The sequence below is a fragment of the Chiloscyllium punctatum genome, chromosome 16 (assembly GCF_047496795.1).
Source record: "Chiloscyllium punctatum isolate Juve2018m chromosome 16, sChiPun1.3, whole genome shotgun sequence".
In the NCBI taxonomy this organism is placed as follows: domain Eukaryota; kingdom Metazoa; phylum Chordata; class Chondrichthyes; order Orectolobiformes; family Hemiscylliidae; genus Chiloscyllium; species Chiloscyllium punctatum.
In genome coordinates this window covers 286,138-306,593 of record NC_092754.1, presented here as the reverse complement: position 1 = coordinate 306,593, position 20,456 = coordinate 286,138, and the positions used below count along the sequence as shown (strand labels likewise).

The window sequence follows — 20,456 nt, the reverse complement described above, 5'->3', positions numbered from 1 at the left end:
TCCAATCCTCCCACTTCCTCCAAACCAAAGGAGTAGCCATGGGCACCCGCATGGGCCCCAGCTATGCCTGCCTCTTTGTAGGATATGTGGAACAGTCCATCTTCTGCAGCTACATTGGCACCACCCCCCACCTTTTCCTCCGCTACATCAATGACTGTATCGGTGCTGCCTCGTGCTCCCACGAGGAGGTTGAAAAGTTCATCTACTTTACCAACACCTTCCACCCCGACCTCAAATTCACCTGGACCAGGAGTCTCAGACTCCTCCCTCCCCTTCCTAGACCTTTCCATTTCTATCTCGGGCGATCGAATCAACACGGACATTTACTATAAACCGACTGACTCCCACAGCTACCTAGACTACACCTCCTCCCACCCTGCCCCCTGCAAAAACGTAATCCCATATTCCCAATTCCTTCGTCTCCGCCGCATCTGCTCCCAGGAGGACCAGTTCCAAAACCGTACAACCCAGTTGGCCTCCTTCTTCTTCACCCCCCCACCTTTTCCGCATTTTCCCCCCAGACGTGATCGACGATGCCCTTCACCGCATCTCCTCCACTTCCCACTCCTCTGCCCTTGAGCCCCGCCCCTCCAATCGCCACCAGGACAGAACCCCACTGGTCCTCACCTACCACCCCACCAACCTCCATGTACAGCGTATCATCCGTCGTCCTTTCTGTCACCTCAAAACGGCCCCCACAACCATGGATATATTTCCCTCCCCTCCCCAATCAGCATTCCAAAAAGACCACTCCCTCCATGACTCCCTCGTCAGGTTCACAACCCCCACCAACCCAACATCCACTCCCGGCACCTTCCCCTGCAACCGCAAGAAACTTGCGCCCACACTTCCCCCCTTACTTCCCTCCAAGGCACCAAGGGATCCTTCCATATCCGCCACAAATTCACCTGCACCTCCACACACATCATTTACTGCATCCGATGCACCCGATGTGGCCTCCTCTATATTGGGGAGACAGGCCGCCTACTTGCAGATCATTTCAGAGAACACGTCTGAGACACCCGGACCAACCAACCCAACCACCCTGTGGCTCAACACTTCAACTCCCCCTCCCACTCCACCAAGGACATGTAGGTCCTTGGACTCCTCCATCGCCAGACCATAACAACACGATGGTTGGAGGAAGAGCGTCTCATCTTCCGCCTAGGAACCCTCCAACCACAAGGTATGAACTCAGATTTCTCCAGTTTCCTCATTTCCCCTCCCCCCACCTTGTCTCAGTCAAATCCCTCAAACTCAGCACTGCCTTCCTAACCTGCAATCTCTTCCTGACCTCTCCGCCCCCACCCCACTCCGGCCTATCACCCTCACCTTAACCTCCTTCCACCTATTGCATTTCCAAAGTCTCTCCCCCAAGTCCTGCCTCCCTACCTTTTATCTTAGCCTGCTGGGCACACTTTCCTCATTCCTGAAGAAGGGCTCATGCCCGAAACGTCGATTCTCCTGCTCCTTGGATGCTGCCTGACCTGCTGCACTTTTCCAGCAACACATTTTCTGCAGTTACCTTATAAGGCACAGTCATAGCAAGGGAAAGGGTACAAAGGAAAGACTGGTAAACAATTCACCGCTGCAGGTATGTTGAGCAGATTGGTCACCTGCTCCAGACCATGTGCCAGGTGAAATGAGACAGACCTTGGTTTGCAAGATCTCAAAGCATCAGTGTCATGATGAGATTGTACAATTGTTAGCACAATAAAACTACACCATATCAAGTGGAACGGTACCCAAGCAGTCGTGTGCTATTATTAGCTAGGCCAGAACCTTTAAACACCCTAAGAGGGCTTTACAGCACATTTAAGAATGTGTGCACAATTAGATTGCATTTGTAACACACAATAGACCTTTTGGTCTCTTCTAATAATGTGAGTCTTAATTCATAGGCAGTTCAGAATTAGAGCCCTAAACATTGAGAAATCAGTGCACATTGTCTGCTTTAGGTTTAATCAGGCCACTGCAAGGCTGACAGATTTTAATATCATACCAAAATGGGTGAAGTTTCATACTTACTGATTTGAGATTAGCATGATACCTTGATGTGTCGCACATTACGCAATATCCAATTAGTCTGTCTCCAGGGTATAAGAAAGTTGGTTCCGCTGGTGAAAGGAGTACCTCAGTTGTTGAAGGAAAGAACCACTCTATGGTGATATCACTGAGAACAGGGGCCATTGCTTTCTTCAGTGATTTTATCATCTACCAAAACAGAAAATTAGTTAATTATTCTCTGTCTAATTTGTACATCGAATCCTGGAAATGAAAAAGCTCTATCTCATTCCTATTTGACACTGATGCTAAAGTCATGACAGGGAGAGACAACCAGGTAACCACCAGATAATTCCAGTCAGGCATTTTAACAAGGCTAGAGCTCAGATGGGAAAATTGTTAGAACCGTTGTTAGTCTTTTCTTCAGTCTGTATTTTTTCACAAATTGATTGTGTTTTAAATACCTACTGTCATTGTTAGAAATCATTTACAACAATTAAATTTAATTTTAACCAGAATAAATGTAATTTTTAGTTTGTGAAGCTGAAATCTGATTTGGCTGAATCTCCAACTTATTATTTCCATGTTTAGTCAATAACAGTTGAACCATTCTCAGTAAATGTCTTTAAAATATTTATTTTGTACCTTTGGCTGTAACCTTTCCCCTTCTGCGAGAAATTCTGCTGCTCCTTTGGAAGCAGAGGCTAATCCCTGAACCAATCTTCTGCAAGTACTCTGTCCAATTCCAAAAGTATAGCACCTGTGGTCAAAAGGTAGTGAGGGACTTATTTGCAAAAGTATATTCTGTCATACAGAAAATACACTGGGCTAGGTCTTTCCATTCTCTTCCAATCTCTCTGCCAGAAATAGAAATGGAACAAGAATGAAAGATCCAGTGAGTGTTCCACATTCCTAACTACCCAAATACAACATTCCCAAAAACAAAATCAAGTGTATTAATTTGCCATTATCAGTATTCTGAACTGATAAATTCACATATAATTAATTAATATTAGGTTAAAATGAAATTATTACTTTTAAAGGTATAAACTCTTTCAACATAAGAAGCTGATCTTGCAATGTATCTGTTTGTTTTAAATTGCAGCATTTAATTAATTGTCCACTTTTGAGCAATTACTTGAATGCCCGGGCTAATGTGTGCTGTATTTTTACTGAAATAAAGTAGATTTTCTGATGTTATCATATTGCTGAAAACAATTTGACAACACTTCAAAAGTATTTCAGACTGAATGGCTGGAAACTGTGCAGTCCCAGGATAGAAGCAAGGATTAGCACTACAGTCAGATGCTAAACAGTCTTTATCTTTGAGTCCCAGGACTGAGTAGGGGGTTTTGCATGGGAGGAAGTTGAGAGAGCCAGGAGGGGGTGTGGAGATGGAGAGAGGGTCTTTAATTGAGAGGCTGGCAGAGAGAGTAGCTACTGGGTAGACCTTGAGAGAAAATGTCCAGTGTGGAGCGTGAGTCATTGAGGGGATACCTGCCCAAGGCCCAAGCAGACTAAACTGCTCAGCTTCTGCTCCTGAACTCTTCCCATCAGCTGCAATTATTGGCCACTTGAGGGCCTTTACTGGAGTGAACATAGACAAGTTGCCATAGCCCCTCTCAATACAAACAATATTGGAGACAAATTGGTGAAAATGGGGAGCAGCCACTTAGAGAATTACACCAATCCTGGCACCCCAAATGCAAAGCCCTCAATCAGGAAATGAAGAATTCTGTCCTATTTTTCTCTCTTATTAACATCACCTAGAGTCAAATGTTGGGAATGTGATGGTAAAACCATTTCAGGTCGATTCAGTGCTTCTGCTGTTTGGACGAGGAACAGAAAATTATGGCCAGGAATTCCCAAGTATGGGAAAGGTCACTGACGCTAGTCAGAGTATCTGCTTTTTGAAGATGTATTCAACATAATTTTGACCACTGTGGGTCCAGACTCGGGAGGGCTGACCACCTGTTTCAGGCAAGTAGACATTGGGCTTGTTGAAGATGGCTAATGGAGGCCATATAGGACTTTTCAGTCAATTTCCTGATGCAGTGGAAGATCCGTTCAACTGCCTTGAGGCAACTAACAAGTGATAGTCAGAATGGCATGCCATTCCTGACAGCATATCTAATCCTGAGCCTGCCTGTGTGGGGGCACAACCAAAACCCATCCTGTGAATATACTCCCCCAACTCCTCCACACAGTAGCCTGATTCTATTTTACGTTTATTTTATTGAGATTTTTAAACAGACTGTCTCAGAAGGCACTGGCTTCATAAGCATTGCCCACAGTTAATAAGGTTGTATCCAGTGAAAGGGGAAACTTTAGAGGGTAGGCAAATGTGGAAACAAGGCAAACTGTGACATCTTGTGGGTAGAATCATACAGTGTGGCATAGTCCATTCAACCCAACACATCCACACTGACCCTCCAAAGAGTAACACACCCAGGCCTATTCTTCTGGGTACCACTGATGTGTGCAGGACACAACCCTCTTTCTTCCTGCCCTTTCCATTTGGCACAGAAAGTAGCCTGCCCACCACCCCCTATCAGCCAAATGGCACAATCCCAGGTCAATGGAATTGTCAACATGTGTCACTGACTGTTCATTATACATTTCAATATGGCAGGAGAGCTGCTAATTTTGGCACCTGTCTACCTTGTGTATTGTGAAGGCGATTTTAGGGTGGCTGCAAAGATGGTGGGTTAGGCAGCTAATCTATTTTGCATGCTTGCTCAGGGACCAATAAACCCAGGTCAATGTACCACAGGCTGGATGTGAATCACTGTTTTATTCATGACACCTTTGGTTAAATTCTGCATTATCTTTGGAAACTTTGTCATTAATGAGAAAATGAGGCTTGAGACAATGGGGAGAATCTTCTCAGGAATTCTGGGTTTGGTGGTGGCTGTGGAAGTGAACGGCTATCTTGCACTATCACCCAGTCAGCAGCTCATTACATATGCATGCATTAGAAGCAAGACAAGTATGTGGCAGGAGTTTCAGGAAGTCAATGCCACTCCATTATTTTTCCAGATCAAAAGGTGATGCTCCAGATCTAAAGAAACTCCTCATGCATACTCTCTGCAAGACAGGAACTTTCTGGGAGACTGAATGAATGGTGCAGTGAGCTTTCTGGCCCTTTCACCCTGTCTTCTCAGCCACACTTCCACTCGTGGGCAACCTCCTTGATCAGGCCCATTGTGCATTCACTCATCCTCTGTGTGTTTAGCCAATGGCCAGCTAACCCCAATCATGGCCTGATGCAGACAGCCCAAAAAAGGACAGGTAGCAACAACTCACTCCACACCCAGCTGGTTCACCACCTCATTAGGAAAAGGAGGAAGCCATTCAGCCCTTCCAGCCCACTCTGCAAATCAAATAAATCATGACACCTTCCCTTGATGCTTTTAATCTGGAAAAAACTCTCTTTCCTGCAAGTTAGCATTTATTGTTTTCTGCACAATAACAGCCACATCTCTCTGCACAGTGCGTTCTTTGCAGTCTCCATTAAAATAATAGTGTGCTTTTAGATTTTGCATACCAAAGTGCATGACTCATTTTCCTACATTAAACTCCACCACTTTGAGATATCTATATCCTGAAATAACTGAACAGAGGCTGGTATTCCTTCACTTATTGATACAGACAGTATAAGAACTCTGACCAGCTAGCTCAGAGCCAGTCCCTGGGTGAGGAGACTGAGACACCTGTTTTTCATATTTCATTAACCAGTACAAATTACAAACACAGTTAACATTAACTGTATACAAGTAACATCAATTTACAGGGGAAAGGGGCAGCAAAGCCAGACCCCAAACCCTACCATTCAATCAATTCACAGGGAAACGAGGACAAACCTCAAATCCCACCTTACATCAATCAAGAAAGAAACTGTAAACAATCACATACAGACAGTCCGATAAACTGAACAATAAAACAGTGCGTATATCACAGACCCCTGGCAACCCAGCAAACCACCCATCCCTCCCACCTTCCGGCCACTCAAAAGGCACCCTGCCCCTTCGCCCCTTCACCCCTTCCAGCTCTCAGTCTGCCCTGACACACCCTCTGACCACCTCTAGGACATCTCGTCCCAATTACTCCTTCTCAGGATGACAGCGCCTCAGAACAGCCTACCCACTCTCCGGCTTTCGTGATGACCTATAAGCCTCCCAGCTCAGTGAGACTTGCCAGACTCAGAGACAAGACAGTGCAGGTGATAAACCCAACAAGTAACAAGATACAATTACCAACAAACAGTCCTTTCTGGTACAGAGTCCATTCGCAGGAAAAGAGTCCACTCCAGTCTGCAGAATGCACTGTCAGAAAAAAAGAGTCCACAACCAAAGGCAGAGTCCACTCCTGAAGGCAGTAAATACACATCCCACAGCACATACTTGGTGTTCAGTCTCCATAGAGGCCTAGTTTATCCATAGAGAACCAGGCCCCCTCAGGTAAATCTTTTTTGCATCCCCTCTGTGGCAATAAGGAGACCAAAACTACATACAATACTCTCAGTGAGATTCAACCAAGTTCCTATACGATTGTAGCAAGTCTTCTGAATTTAACTAACTACTCCTGAACTTAAATCCTCTTCCAACAATGATTAATATTCCATTAGCTCACTGCACCAAAGCCTATAGGACACCCTGGTCCCTTTGCACCAACTACACTTTGCAACCTCTCACCATTTAAGAATTACTGTCCACATATGTTCTTCCTTTAACTTCACATTTTTTTACATTACGTCCCATCTTGTCTATTTACTAAGCTTATCCAATCCTGAAAATGTTTTATATCTTTCTCCCCACACACATTTTACTGAGCTTTGTATTACCTGCAAATTTGGAAATATTATATTTGATCTCTACATCCAAATCATCGATTTGTATCGTGAACAGCTGAGGCCCAAATACTGATTTTACAGTGCTCCACTAGTCAGTCTGTTAAAGCAAGAATGACCCATTTAGTTCAACTCTCCTTTTTCTCTGTTAGACAGTCATTAATCCAGCGAGGTTTGAGAAGATTTGTAGCTCAGGTGGAGGTTCTGGATGTAGGTTTGCTCACTGAGCTGGAAGGTTCATTTCTAGACGTTTCGTCACCCTACTAGGTAACATCTTCAGTGAGCCTCCGGGCGAAGCACTGCTGATAATTCCTGCTTTCTATTTATATATACCAGCAGTGCTTTGCCCGGAGGCCCACTGAAGATGTTACCTAGTAGGGTGACGAAACATCTGGAAATTAATCTTTCAACTCATGGAGCAAACCTACATCTCGAGTCATTAATCCATGCCAGTACATTACCTCCAGTACCACTTGCTTTAATTTCTCTAATCAACCTGTTGTGGAGGACCTTATCAAAAGCCTTTTGAAAATACAAAAGATGGTACCTCCGTTAATTCTTTTGTTGTTAATTTTGTTAGTTAAAATCCCCAAAAATCTTCAACGTTTGTCAAACACAATTTCCTATTTGCAAATCCATGCTGAAAATATCCAATCAGATAACCTCTATCCAAGTGCCAATTTAAAATGTCCTTAGTGATAGATTTGAGCACATTTTCTGTGACTGATGAGACTAATAGGCCTGTAGCTCTCTATTTTCTCTTTTGCTCCTTTCTTGAATAGTGGCATTTGCAAGCATCCAAACTGTGGGAATATGATATTTTTAAGATAATCACAATGCTTCAATAACTGTAACCACTTCCTTCAACACTCCAATATGTAGACTGTAAAGTTCTGGAGATTTATCAACTTTCAGCGCCATTACTTTCTTCAATGTAACCTTCTTATTGATAATAATTGCCTTCAACTCCCCATTCTCCATAATCATTCTAATTCTGAGAGATTTCTTGTATCTTCATTGGTGAAAATAGACAAAATAATATGGAGTCATAGAGTCATAGAGATGTACAGCATGGAAACAGACCCTTCAGTCTAACCTGTGCTGACCAGATATCCCAACCCAGTCTAGTCCCACCTGCCAGCACTCGGCCCATATCCTTCCAAATGTTGCAATTGTACCAACCTCCACCACTTCCTCTGGCAGCTCAATAATTTAGCTTACCTTTCATTTCTCTCTCTGTTATTACAAATAGTTCTACTAGAATGCATTAATATTCTATATTTTCTTCACATGTTCTTCGTCCTACCTTAGATATGTTATCTAATTTGTCATCTAGATAGCTGGAAAAAGTATTCTTATTTTATATTGCGACTCATGGAGCAGGGGAACACGGTGATGGTTCACTTTTCCAGACTCCATCATAAAGAGGGCAGATTTCCATAAAAAGAAAGTTTTTGGACATCCTTGAAGCCTATGTTCTAGCACGTTGCACTCCCTCTATAGCCAGGACATCCTTCCTCAGATAAAGGGATCAAAAGGACTACAATACTCCAGATCTGCTCTCACCAAGGCCGTGTACAATTGCAGCAAGACACCCCGGTCCTGTACTCAAATCCTCTCGCTATGAAAACCAACATACCATTTGTCTTTTTCACCATCTGCTATACCTGCATGCTTACTTTCAGTGACTGTTGTATAAGGCACCGAGGTCTCATTACACCTTCCCCTTTGCCAATCTATCATCACTCAGATAATAATCTGTCTTCTGTTTACACTCCCAGTGGATCATGTTATATTTAACCACAATATATTGCATTTGCTTGTCCAAATCACACTGAAGTATTTCTGCATCCTCCTCACTGTTTACCCTCCTACCCAACTTTGTGTCACGTGCAAAATTAGAGATATTACATTCAGTTCCCTCATTTAAATCATTAATATAGATTATGAATTGGTGGGGTCCATGGACTGATTCATGCTGTGCCCCACTAGCCATTTGACAGCAGCAGTAAAGAACATTGCAATTATTCTAAAATTCTTGGTTTCTTATGCATCTTCTCTGTTGTTTTTGTGAGAACTGGAGCAGTTTCTTTGAGAGAACAGCAAAAGAGCGAAAGAGAGAAAGACAGAGAGAAAAAGTAATGGTGATTCCAACTTCCATTTCAGAAATTTCAAAAAGTTCTCAAACTCCCTTGAAATATTGGTTCCAGTTTACATTTCCAAAAGGTTTGTTTGGGTAGGTCAATCTATGATGACCATAGTGTCCATGCCCAGTACTCTGCACACATTTTCCTCAGGACTAAGAACAATGAACAATACAGCATAAGATTAGGCTCTTTGACCCACCAGCGCTGTGTGAATATATGATACCTTTCCAAACTAAACATACCCCAGCCTCTAAGCAGTCCATATCCTCTACTCCCTACCTCTTAAATGTTGCTATTGTATCCATCTCCTCCGACAGCACATTTCAGGCACTTACCATCTTCTATGCAAAAACTCGGCCTTTCACAACTCCTTTAAACTTTCCCACTTTTACCTAAAACCCACGTCCCCCAGTAACTGACTTTTCTGGGAAACAGACTCTGACTATCCATTCGATCTATGCCTCTCAATTTTATAAAATTCTATCAGGTCACCCCTCAGCCTCTGACATTCAAATGAAAACAAACAAAAAGTTTCTCCAATCACTCCTCATAGCTAATGCCCTCTAAACCAGGAAACGATTGGTTTGGCTGGTAAACATCCTGGTACCTGCAGCTCATTTCTGTACACTCTCCAAAGTTTTCACATCTACAGTGGTCTGGAAAACAAAAATGTTGCTTAACTAAAGCTCTATGCAGTTGCAATATGACTTGCCAATTTTGATATTGTATAGCCTGAGTATTCCTTGGTGACCACTTATCCACTTGCATTGCACTTTCAGGGAACTGTGAACCTATACATCTAGAACCCTCTGTATATTGATCTAAGATATTTGCCATTTACTGTACACTTCCCTCCTGCATTAGACATTCAAGCCACATGCCATGAGGGATCTCGTTAAAGGCCTTGCTAAAGTTCATGTCGACAACATCCATCGCTCTGCCTTCAATCATCTTTGTCACTTCCTCAAGAAACTCAATCAAATTTGTAAGATACGATCTCCCCTGCACAAACCCATACTATCAATCAATAATGAGTCAACATTTTTCCAAATGCGAGCAAATCCTGTACCTAAGAATCTTCTCCAATAACTTCCTTACCGCTGACATAAGGCTCACTGGTCTGTAGTTACCCGGATTATCCCTGTTGCCCTTATTACACAAAGGAACAATGCTGGCTGTTCTCTCGTCCTCTGTGACCTCTCCTGTGTCTAAAGAGGATACAAAGATTCCCAAGTCCCCAGCAATTTCTTCACCTGCCTCCCATCAGGTACAGGAGACTTGTTGACTTTCATGCTTTTCAAAACACCCAATACCACCTCCTTTTTTTATAATAACATGATCTAGAATATATATCTTCAAGAATAGATGTTAATAGATTTTATTGGATCTGGATTATTGCAAGTGTCTCTTTTTAAAAGCACCTCTACACTCAAACCTGAGGATGATTTTTTTTATTCTGTCACTCAATTTTGTGGTGACTTGACATTTTAAACAGTTTTCCCAACTTAAATAATATTAAATAGTTTTAAAAATATCTCCAAGACCATTAAAGGGTGTGGTTTTGTGGCGATGTTACTTCAAAGCTTTGATCCAGCAGGTTTCGAAGGAACTGTTACCAGATCAGACAAGTTTGCTCCTTTATGAGACACAATTGCTCTCTAGCAGTTCCAGTAGGGTTTGTCTTCTTCATCATTGTCATAATATGACAAATAATTAATTCATCCCACCCTTTCCCCCCCAACCCTTGCCCATTCCATTCGATGGGTACATCAGTTTGAGATTTCTCTGATCATTGACATATCAAGATTTTCAAAACATTGTCTGGTGGGCGGCACAGTGGCACAGTGGTTAGCACTGCTGCCTCACAGCATCAAAGACCCGGGTTCAATTCCTGCCTCAGGTGACTGTCTGGGTGGAGTTTGCGCATTCTCCCTGTGTCTGCGTGGGTTGGTGTGGACTTGTTAGGCCGAAGGGCCTGTCTCTACACTAAGTAGTCTCATCTAATCAAACTAAGATGAATGCTCGAATTGATCCATGAGGAAATAGTGGAAGGGTCTGCTGAGAGGAGATATATATGGAACTTAAATTTCAGCAAGAGCCAGTCAGAGTGAAAGGCCTATTGCTGTACTGTAAAATTCTAGCTATTTCTAGTTAGAGTTTCAATGAAAACTTATTTTACAAATAAAAACAATGCCTCCACTTTAGCTTAGCAGCTGTGTGGAACTGAAGTTTCTAAATGATAATTTTTATATAAATCTGCACCATTTAAAAAGAAAGGCAACAGAACAGAAAGATTGATGTTTTTTACCTGCTTGTACGTGCATGATTCCGGATTAACTCTATCACTCGTCCAGTGTTACTGACAGAGCCATCCGTCAGGATAAACAGCAGCCGTGGGTGCTCTCTCTGAATTGGTTGGTGGAAGATCCAATTCAGAGGTGCTAGTAAATTTGTTCCTCCCATGTCAGCCCGGAGTTTCCTGATATAGTCACAGCCTACAGCCAGTGTCTCCTGCAAAGATTTATTTTAAACCATTGTAATTAGGAGCTATGGATTTTAACATTTCTGTTTATGTTTTATTTACTGTCAAAGGTCTATTCAAACAGTTAGTGTTTTCTGAATCAATTATTATTCCCATAGCTGCGAAGTAAGGCATGGAACCAGTGAAACTCATCTGGAGTATAACAGACAGAGTAAACATAGAAAAGTAGATAGGAGCAGGAGGTGGCCATTTAGCCCTTTGAGCTTGCTCCACTATTCATCATGATCATGGCTGAACGTCCAATTCAACAGCCTAATCCTGCTTTCTCCCATTTGACCCAATTCTCCTCGAGTGCTATATCTAGCCGCCTCTTGAATAGAGAGTACCAGAGTAATTCCGAATATTGCAGGGAGGGGACCAGAGCAGATCAACCGTGATGTCTTTGAGAATTTGAATTGGAGGAGGTTTTTGATTTTGAATTGTGTTGGAGGGCAGTTAGCAGAAGTGGTGTTCTACTGATTGTACTGATTATACTGACTATACCGATCATACTAACTATACCGATTATACTGACTATGCAGACAGTAAAGAGATCCCTTGTGGCCGTTCCCCTCGATCACAAGTACAGTATACCATTTTGGATACTGTTGGGGGGTACAATCTACCAGGGATAAGCCATGGGGTACAGGTCTCTGGCACAGAATCTGTCCTGCTGCTCAGAAGGGAAGGTGGGGGAGTTTGGGGGAGTGTGGGGGGCGGAAGTGGAAGAGGAGCAGAGCATTAGTCACTGGGGACTCCATAGTTAGAGGGACAGATAGGAGGTGATGTGGGAACAAGAGAGACGTGCGATTGGTATGATGCCTCCTGGTTGCCAGGGTCTGAGATGTCTTGGATCGTGTTTTCAGGATCCTTGAGGGGGAGGGGGAGCAGCCCCAAGCTGCGGTCCACATTGGCACTAACGATATAGTTTAGGAAAAGGGATGGAGATTTAAGGCAGAAATTCAAGGAGCTAGGATGGAAGCTGAGTTGTTATCTCTGGTTTGTTACCCGTGCTACATGCTAGTGAGGTGAGGAATAGGGATAGTGAGGAGTTGAACACGTAGCTACAGGGATGGTGCAGGAGGGAAGGTTTCAGGTGCCTGGATAATTGGGGCTGATTCTGGGTTAGGTGGAACCTCTACAAACCGGAGGGGTACTAATATCCTGGGGGGAATTTGCTACTACTCCTTGAAAGGGTTTAAATTAATTCAGCAAGGGGATGGGAACCTAAATTGTAGCTCCAGTATACAGGAGGTTGAAAGTAGTGAGATCATAACCAAGGTTTCAAGGTCACAGGAGTATACCGGCAGGCAGAAAGGTGTTTGAAGTAGACAGACTTCAAACGCCAGAAGCATCCGGAATAAGGTGAGTGAACTTGCAGCATGGGTTGGTACCTGGGACTTTAATGTTCCTGCCATTACAGAGACATGGAAAGAACGGGACAGGAATGGTTGTTGCAGGTTCTGGGGTTTAGATGTTTCAGTAAGAACGGGAAGGTGGTAAAAGAGGGGAGGAGTGGCATTGTTAATCAAGGACAATATTACGGTGGCAGAAAGGATGTTTGAGGACTCATCTACTGAGGTAGTATGGCTGAAGTTAGAAACAGGAAAGGAGAGATCACAGTATTGGGGTTTTTTGAGATGTCTCTGAAAGGTTCCAGACATGTAGAGGAAAGGATTGCAAAGATGATCCTGGAGAGGAGCAAAAGCAATAGGGTAGTTGTAATGGGGGACTTTAACTTTCCAAATATTGACTGCTATAGTTCAAGTACTTTAAATGGGTCAGTTTTTGTCCAATGTGTGCAGGAGGGTTTCCTGATACAGTATGTAGATAGGTGAAAGTGAGGACTGCAGATGCTGGAGATCAGAACCTAGATCAGAGTGGTGCTGGAAAAGCACAACAGGTCAGACAGCATCTGAGGAGAAGGAAAATCGAGTTTCAGGTAAAAGCACTTCATCAGGATTTTCCTACTCCTTGGATGCTGCCTGACCTGCAGTGCTTTTCCAGCACCACTCTAATCTAGACAGTATGTAGGTAGGCCAACAAGAGGTGAGATCACATTGGATGGTACTGGGTAATGAATCAGGTCAGGTGTTAGGTTTGGAGGTAGGTGCGCACTTTGGTGCTAGTGACCACAATTTGGTTATGTTTACTCTAGTGATGGAAAGGGATAGGTATAAATTGCAGCTGGGCAAAAGGCAATAATGATGTGATTAGGCAAGACTTTGAATGCATAGGATGGGGAAGGAAACTGCAGGAGATTGACACAACTGAAATGTGGATCTTGTTCAAGGAAGAGCTATTGCAGATCCTTGATAAGTATGTACCTATCAGGCAGGGAGGAGGTGGTCGAGTGAGGGGACTATGGTTTACTAAAGAAGTTTAATCTCTTGTCAAGAGGAAGAAGGAAGCTTCTATAAAGCTGGGATGTGAAGGCTCAGTTAGGGTGCTTGAGAGTTATAAGTTCAACAGGAAGAACCTAAAGAGTGAGCTAAGAAGAGCCAAGAGGGGATATGTGAGGCCTTTGGCAATTGGGATCAAGGAAAACCCTAAAGCCTTCTATAGGTATAACAGGAATAAAAGAAATAACAATAGAAAAATTAGGGTCAATCAAGGATAGTAGTGAGAGGTTGTGCATGGAGTCTGAAGAGATAGGAGAGGCAATAAATGAATATTTTTCATCAATATTCACACAGAAAAAAGACAAATGTTGTTGAGGAGAATGCGAAGGTACAGGCTATTTAGACTAGATGGGAGTGAGACTAACAAGGAGATGTTAGCAATCCTGGAAAGTTTGAAAATAGATAAGTTTCCTGAGCCAGATGGGAGTTATCCTAGGATTCTCTGGGACCTAGGGAGGAGATTGCAGAGCCTTTGGCTTTGATCTTTATGTCGTTAATGTCTACAGGAATAGCGTCAATAGACTGGAGATAGCAAATGTTGTTCCCTTGATCAAGGAGAGAAGAGACAACCATGGTAATTATAGACCAGTGAGCCTTACTTTGGTTGTAGGTAAGGTGTTGGAAAGGATTATAAAAGGTAAGATTAATAATAATCCAGAAAGGAATAATTTGATTAAGGATAATCAACACAGTTTTATGAAGGGTAGGTCGTGCCTCACAAACCTTATTGAGTCCTTTGAGATGGTGACCAAACAGGTCGATGAGGGTAAAGTGGTTGATGTGGTTTATATGGATTCAGTAAAGTGTTTCACAAGATTCCCCACGGTAGGCTATTGTAGAAATATGGAGGCATGGGATTGAGGGTGATTTAGTGGTTTGGATCAGACATTGCCTAGCTGAAAGAAGACAGAGGGTGATGGTTGATGGGAAATGTTCAACCCGGAGTTCAGTTACTATGGTTTACTGCAAAGATCTGTTTTGGGGCCACTGCTGTTTGTCATTTTTATAAATGACCTGGATGAGGGTGTAGAAGGATGGGTTAGTAAATGTGTGGATGACACTAAGGTTGGTGGAGTTGTTGATAGTGCTGAAGGATGTTGCAGATTACAGAGGGACAGATGAGCTGCAGAACTGGGCTGAAAGGTGGCAAATGGAGTTTTATGCAGAAAAGTGTGAGGTGATTCATTTTGGAAGGAGTAACAGGAATGCAGAGTACTGAGCAAATGGTAAAATTCCTGATAGTGTGAATGAGCATGGAGATCTCTGTGTCCATGTACATAGATCCCTGAAAGTTGCCACCCAGGTTAATAGAGTTGTTAAGAAGGCATATGGTGTGCTAGCTTTTATTGGTGGGGTTATTCGGAGCCATAAGGTCATGCTACAGCTGTACAGAACTCTAGTGTGGCCACATTTGGAGTATTCTATATAGTTCGAGTCACCGCATTATAGGAAGGATGTGGAAGCTTTGGAAAGGGTGCAGAGGAGATTTACTAGCATGTTACCTGGTATGGAGGGTAGGTCTTATGAGGAAAGGCTGAGGGATTTGAGGCTGTTTTCATTAGAGAGAAGGTTAAGAGGTGACTTAGAGACATACAAGAAGATCAGAGGATTAGATAGGGTGGACAGTAAGAGCCTTTTTCCTCAGCTGGTGATGGCTTACATGAGGGGACATAGCTTTAAATTGAGGGGTGATAGATATAGGTCAGAATTCAGAGATAGTTTCTTTACTCAGAGAGTAGTAGGAGTGGGGAATGCCCTGCCTGCAACAGTAGTAGACTCACCAACTTTAAGGACATTTAAACGTTCATTGGATAAACATGTAGATGAAAATGGAATAGTGTAGGTTAGATGAACTTTAGATTGATTTCACAGGTTGGCACAACATTGAGAACCAAAGGGCCTGTACTGCACTGTAATGTTCTATGTTCTATACCAATTATACTGACTGTACTGGTTATATTGACTGCACTGGTTGCACTGATTTTGTGCAGCATGACACAGCCCCAGGGTGAAGGCTTGCGTGACTAATAATTCGTTCATCCCTCTTTTCCCCTGCCTCGTCTCCATCCCACTATACAAGAACTATTGGAACCATTCATAAGCAACATCAGAATGAAAGATCCATCCCTCTTACTCCAGCAAATGATTACCAGAACTCAATGTAGTGCCACCTCCATCTCCACACGAAAGATTCTTGCTCAGCTGGCATGGTTTAATTGGCTTTGTTTTTAAGCGGATGATTGCCCTTTCACCCGTTCACATAATGATATTTCTTCCAGATAGTTACTCTCTCCAAAGCTGTAGGACAAGTTGGGTTCTGGATTAGAGTGGTGCTGGAAAAGCACAGCAGTTCAGGCAGCATCCGAGGAGCAGGAAAATCGACGTTTCAGGCAAAATCCCTTCATCAGGAATACAGCTGTATTCCTGATGAAGGGCTTTTGCCCGAAACATCAGTTTTCCTGCTCATTGGATGCTGCCTGAACTGCTGTGCTTTTCCAGCACCACTCTAATCCAGAATCTGGTTTCCAGCATCTGCAGTCATTGTTTTTACCTGTAAGACAAGTTGCTCATGCAGCTCATTGATTACTGATCATATATTCTGACTAAACTTTATACGGTCCACTGGCTTCAGTGATTCCTGAAAGATCACCATCAAGGCCTCAATAATCTCCTCAGCTATCTCCTTCAGTCCACCTGGTCTGGGTGATTTATCCTCCTTCAGATATTCCAGCTTCCCCAGCACTTTCTTCTTAGTGATGGCATTGCATTCACCTCTGGCCCCTTGACAATCAAGGCACAATTGATCATTTAGAGTCATTGAGTCATAGAGATGTACAGCACGGAAACAGACCCTTTGGTCCAACTCGCCCATGCCAACCAGATATCCCAACCCAGTCTAATCCCACTTTCCAGCACCCGGCCCTTATCTCTCCAAACCCTTCCTATTCATGTGCTGTGAGAAACAAAGCACACTCACTTCAATAATGTCAGTCTGAGACAAGATCTGAATCAGTAGTGTCATTTATTTATACTTGCAAGTGGGTGTGATGTCCAATGTCTATAAGGCAGAGGACATACACACATCAAATTCAATTCATACACAATATTTATATGATTTGATTTCTTTTGTTTTACATCGCTCCTCCCCTGTTTACATCTTCCACTTCCCTAAGACCGGCACCCATTACCCCTGTTTATCTCTTGCCTTATCCGGCCTTGTCTGTGACAAAATGCTTATTTCTGGCCTCACAAGGCCGTTTGACCTCATCCTGCTGTAGGTCATTGTTGGGCATATTCTTTCTTCATCATTATCTACCCCCTTCATCTGTGCCTTTCCCGAGGCTGTTCTGATCCCTATGACCCTTTTAATTGGGGTTTGTTCCTCTGTCTCTGTAAAAGTGGGAAACAGCTGTTTATACCTACTGTTTGTACAGGCGTATCTAGCTTAACTTCATCCCCTCACAACATCTTATCTACTTGCCTGTAATGTCTACCATTGTTTTGCAATCACATTTCATTCTGACATGCAATTTTAGCTAATACAAAAACAATTATATATTTCCTCCACATCGTTTCCATTCTTGTTGACTCAGCTCTTGGCTAAAACAATTACACACTGGTGTGAGTTTATTTTACTTTGTATCAGAAATTATAATTGCAGAATTGCAGAAGTAACATTAATTTACCTATATCCCACATATACCCATCCAAATGATTTTTAAATGTTGTAATTGTATCAGCCTCCGCCATTTTCTCTGACAGCCCATTCCACACATGCACCACCCTCTGCATGGAAAAGTTGCTCCTTAGGTCCCTTTTATATCTTTCCCCTCTCACCCTAAACCTATGCCCTCTACTTCTGGACTCCCCCACCCCAGGGAAAAGATCTTGTCTATTTGCCCTATCCACGACCCTCACGATTTTATAAACCTCTATAAGGTCACCCCTCAGCCTCTGACATTCCAGGGAAATAAGCCTCAGCCTATTCAACCTCTCCTTATAGCTTAAGTCTTCCAAAACTGGCAACATTCTTGTAAATTTTTTCTGAACCCTTTCAATTTTCACAACATCCTTCCAATAGGAAGGTAACCAGAATTGCACACAATATTCCAACAGTGGCCTAACCAATATCCTGTACAGCCGCAACATGACTTCCCAACTCCTGTACTCAATACTCTGACAATAAAGGAAAGCATTCCAAACGCCTTCTTCACTATCCTATCTACCTGCAACTCCACTTTCAAGGAGCTATGAACCTGCACTCCAAGGTCTCTTTGTTCAACAACACTCCCTAGGACCTTACCATTAAGGTATACAAGTCCTACTAAGATTTGTTTTCCCAAAATGCAGCACCGCACATTTATCTGAATTAAACTCCATCTGCCACTTCACAGCCCATTGGCCCATCCTGTTGTAATCTGAGGTAACCCTCTTCGCTGTCCAATTTTGGTGTCATCTGCAAACTTACTAACTGTACCTCTTAAGCTCACATCCAAATCATTTAAATAAAAAAAAGAGGACCCAGTACTGATCCTTGTGGCACTCCCCTGGTCACAGGCCTCCAGTCTGAAAGTCAACCCTCCACCACCACCCTCTGTCTTCTACCTTTGAGCCAGTTCTGTATCCAAATGGCTAGTTCTCCCTGTATTCAGTGAGATCTAACCTTACTAATTAGTTTCCCATGGGGAACCTTGTCAAACGCCTTACTGAAGTTCATATAGATTATGTCTACCGCTCTGCTCTCATCAATCCTCTTTGTTATTTCTTCAAAAAACTCAGTCAAGTTTGTGCAACATGATTTCCCACACACAAAGCCATGGTGACTATCCCTAATCAGTTCCAAATACATGTACATTCTGTCCCTCAGGATTCCCCCCAACAACTTGTTCACCACCAACGTCAGGCTCACCAGTCTATAGTTCCCTGGCTTGTCCTTACTACCCTTCTTGAACAGTGGCACTACGTTGGCCAACCTGCAGTCTTCCAGCACTTCACCTGTGACTATCGATGATACAAATATCTCAGCAAGAGGCCCAGCAATCACTTCTCTATCTTCCCACAGAGTTCTCGGGTATTTAGGACTGAAATTAGGAGAAATTTCTTTACTCGACAGGATTATCAGTATTTGGAATTCACCACACTAGAGGATTGTGGATGCTTCATCACTGAGCAATTTCAAAAGCAAGATTGATAGATTTGTGGATTTCAGGAGCAGGCAGAAAAGCGACATTGAGGTCAAAATTCAGCTACGAATGAATCAAATAACAAAACTGGCCAGAGGGACAAAATGATCTCCTTTTGCTAATATTTCTTATGATCTCATGTTCTTTTGATACAATTACAAATTCATAAATTTTAACATTACAAACCAAGTAATTAATCTGCCATTTTACCTTTCCTTTTGGGAGAAATGCAGACAAGCAGCCGGCTACCTGGATTTTCAGTGTCAAGGCTTGACTCAGTCTATTGGCCTCGGGAGAAATGCCAGGAAAGACAAGAGACTGCTGGTGAACCTTCCCTGATATCAAGACCCTGGGCAGGGTAGAGGTGCCACCCAATACGAATTGCTGACCAATCAGAGGCTGCCAGCTCTTTGACTCTTTCATGCATAAAGGAAGGCATGGCTGCCATTGGGAGAGTACCCTAGAGTCCAAAGGTCACAGACAACCAAGGACAAAGATACACTGTGTGGGATGGAGGGTTTCTTAGATCGTGATTCACTGAGCAAGAGGGCAAAGAGTTGGAAGCAAGGGCAGAGAATGGCCCCAAAAGACTAGTCTGTTGGCCAGTCCTTTGCCTTTTATTGAGGAACACCACCCCCTGAAAATGGACAAACTTCTTAGAGGACAGCAGCTATTTGTGAATGCCACATGGTGACATGCCTGCCTGCAACTGGCTAATCCCAATATGACAGGCTGAGGGCTTTCAGTGCTCAATTCGGCATCTTTTCTAACTGTGTGTGTAACCACCTTCATAAGCAGAAGATTCCACCCAGGATGATCATTTTGGGAGGGGGTGGAGGGTGGAGGGGGGATGTTGGCTGTGCGAGGGCTGCCCTGGGGAAAAGTTCAGAGACAGAGATAGCCACAGGAACTGCCTGGTGCAAGCCTATGGTTTGTAAAGGCTGCTTTGTGACTGGAACTTCGTCCAAGTTAGAATTAAAACATAACAACCCTCTAGCCCTTACCCAGTACGTTCTCACACCTCATGATTCATCCATGCTACCTCATGTCTCCAAATAATCTCAGGACTCCTCACAAAAGATTCTTAACCGCCTGTAAATAAACATGGTGAAATTGACAGCAATGGTCAGAGAGCCAGAATTGTCAATCAAGAAGGGATTTAGGTGTTTCAAGGGAGTAATGGATGTCTGGGCTCCTAGCCAAGCTTCATTACGAATTCCTGACAGTGCAATAGTTGTCTCCAAATGACTCAAGTTTTAAAAGCTTAAGGAGGAAGAGATAAGGATTCCAGCATTCACAAATTATAAGGAGGAATGAATTAGAGTGGACTCAGTGCGGTAGAATGTGATT

At 43.1% G+C, this 20,456-nt stretch overlaps 1 protein-coding gene across 3 annotated transcripts in view; it reads right to left on the bottom strand.

The window, feature by feature from the left end:
* vwa5b1 (von Willebrand factor A domain containing 5B1) overlaps nt 1-20,456 on the bottom strand; it is a 396,694-nt gene that overhangs the window by 285,154 nt on the left and 91,084 nt on the right. For all 3 annotated transcript variants that reach the window (XR_011962666.1, XM_072585920.1, XM_072585921.1), the window contains exons 10-12: nt 11,309-11,511; nt 2,650-2,764; nt 2,029-2,214 (exon numbers count right to left, since the gene is read on the bottom strand). Coding sequence is in view for 2 of the 3 variants with exons in the window: in XM_072585920.1 (XP_072442021.1) it covers nt 2,029-2,214; nt 2,650-2,764; nt 11,309-11,511 (504 nt within the window). In the remaining variant the exon portion in view is untranslated. The remainder of the gene's footprint in view (nt 1-2,028; nt 2,215-2,649; nt 2,765-11,308; nt 11,512-20,456) is intronic.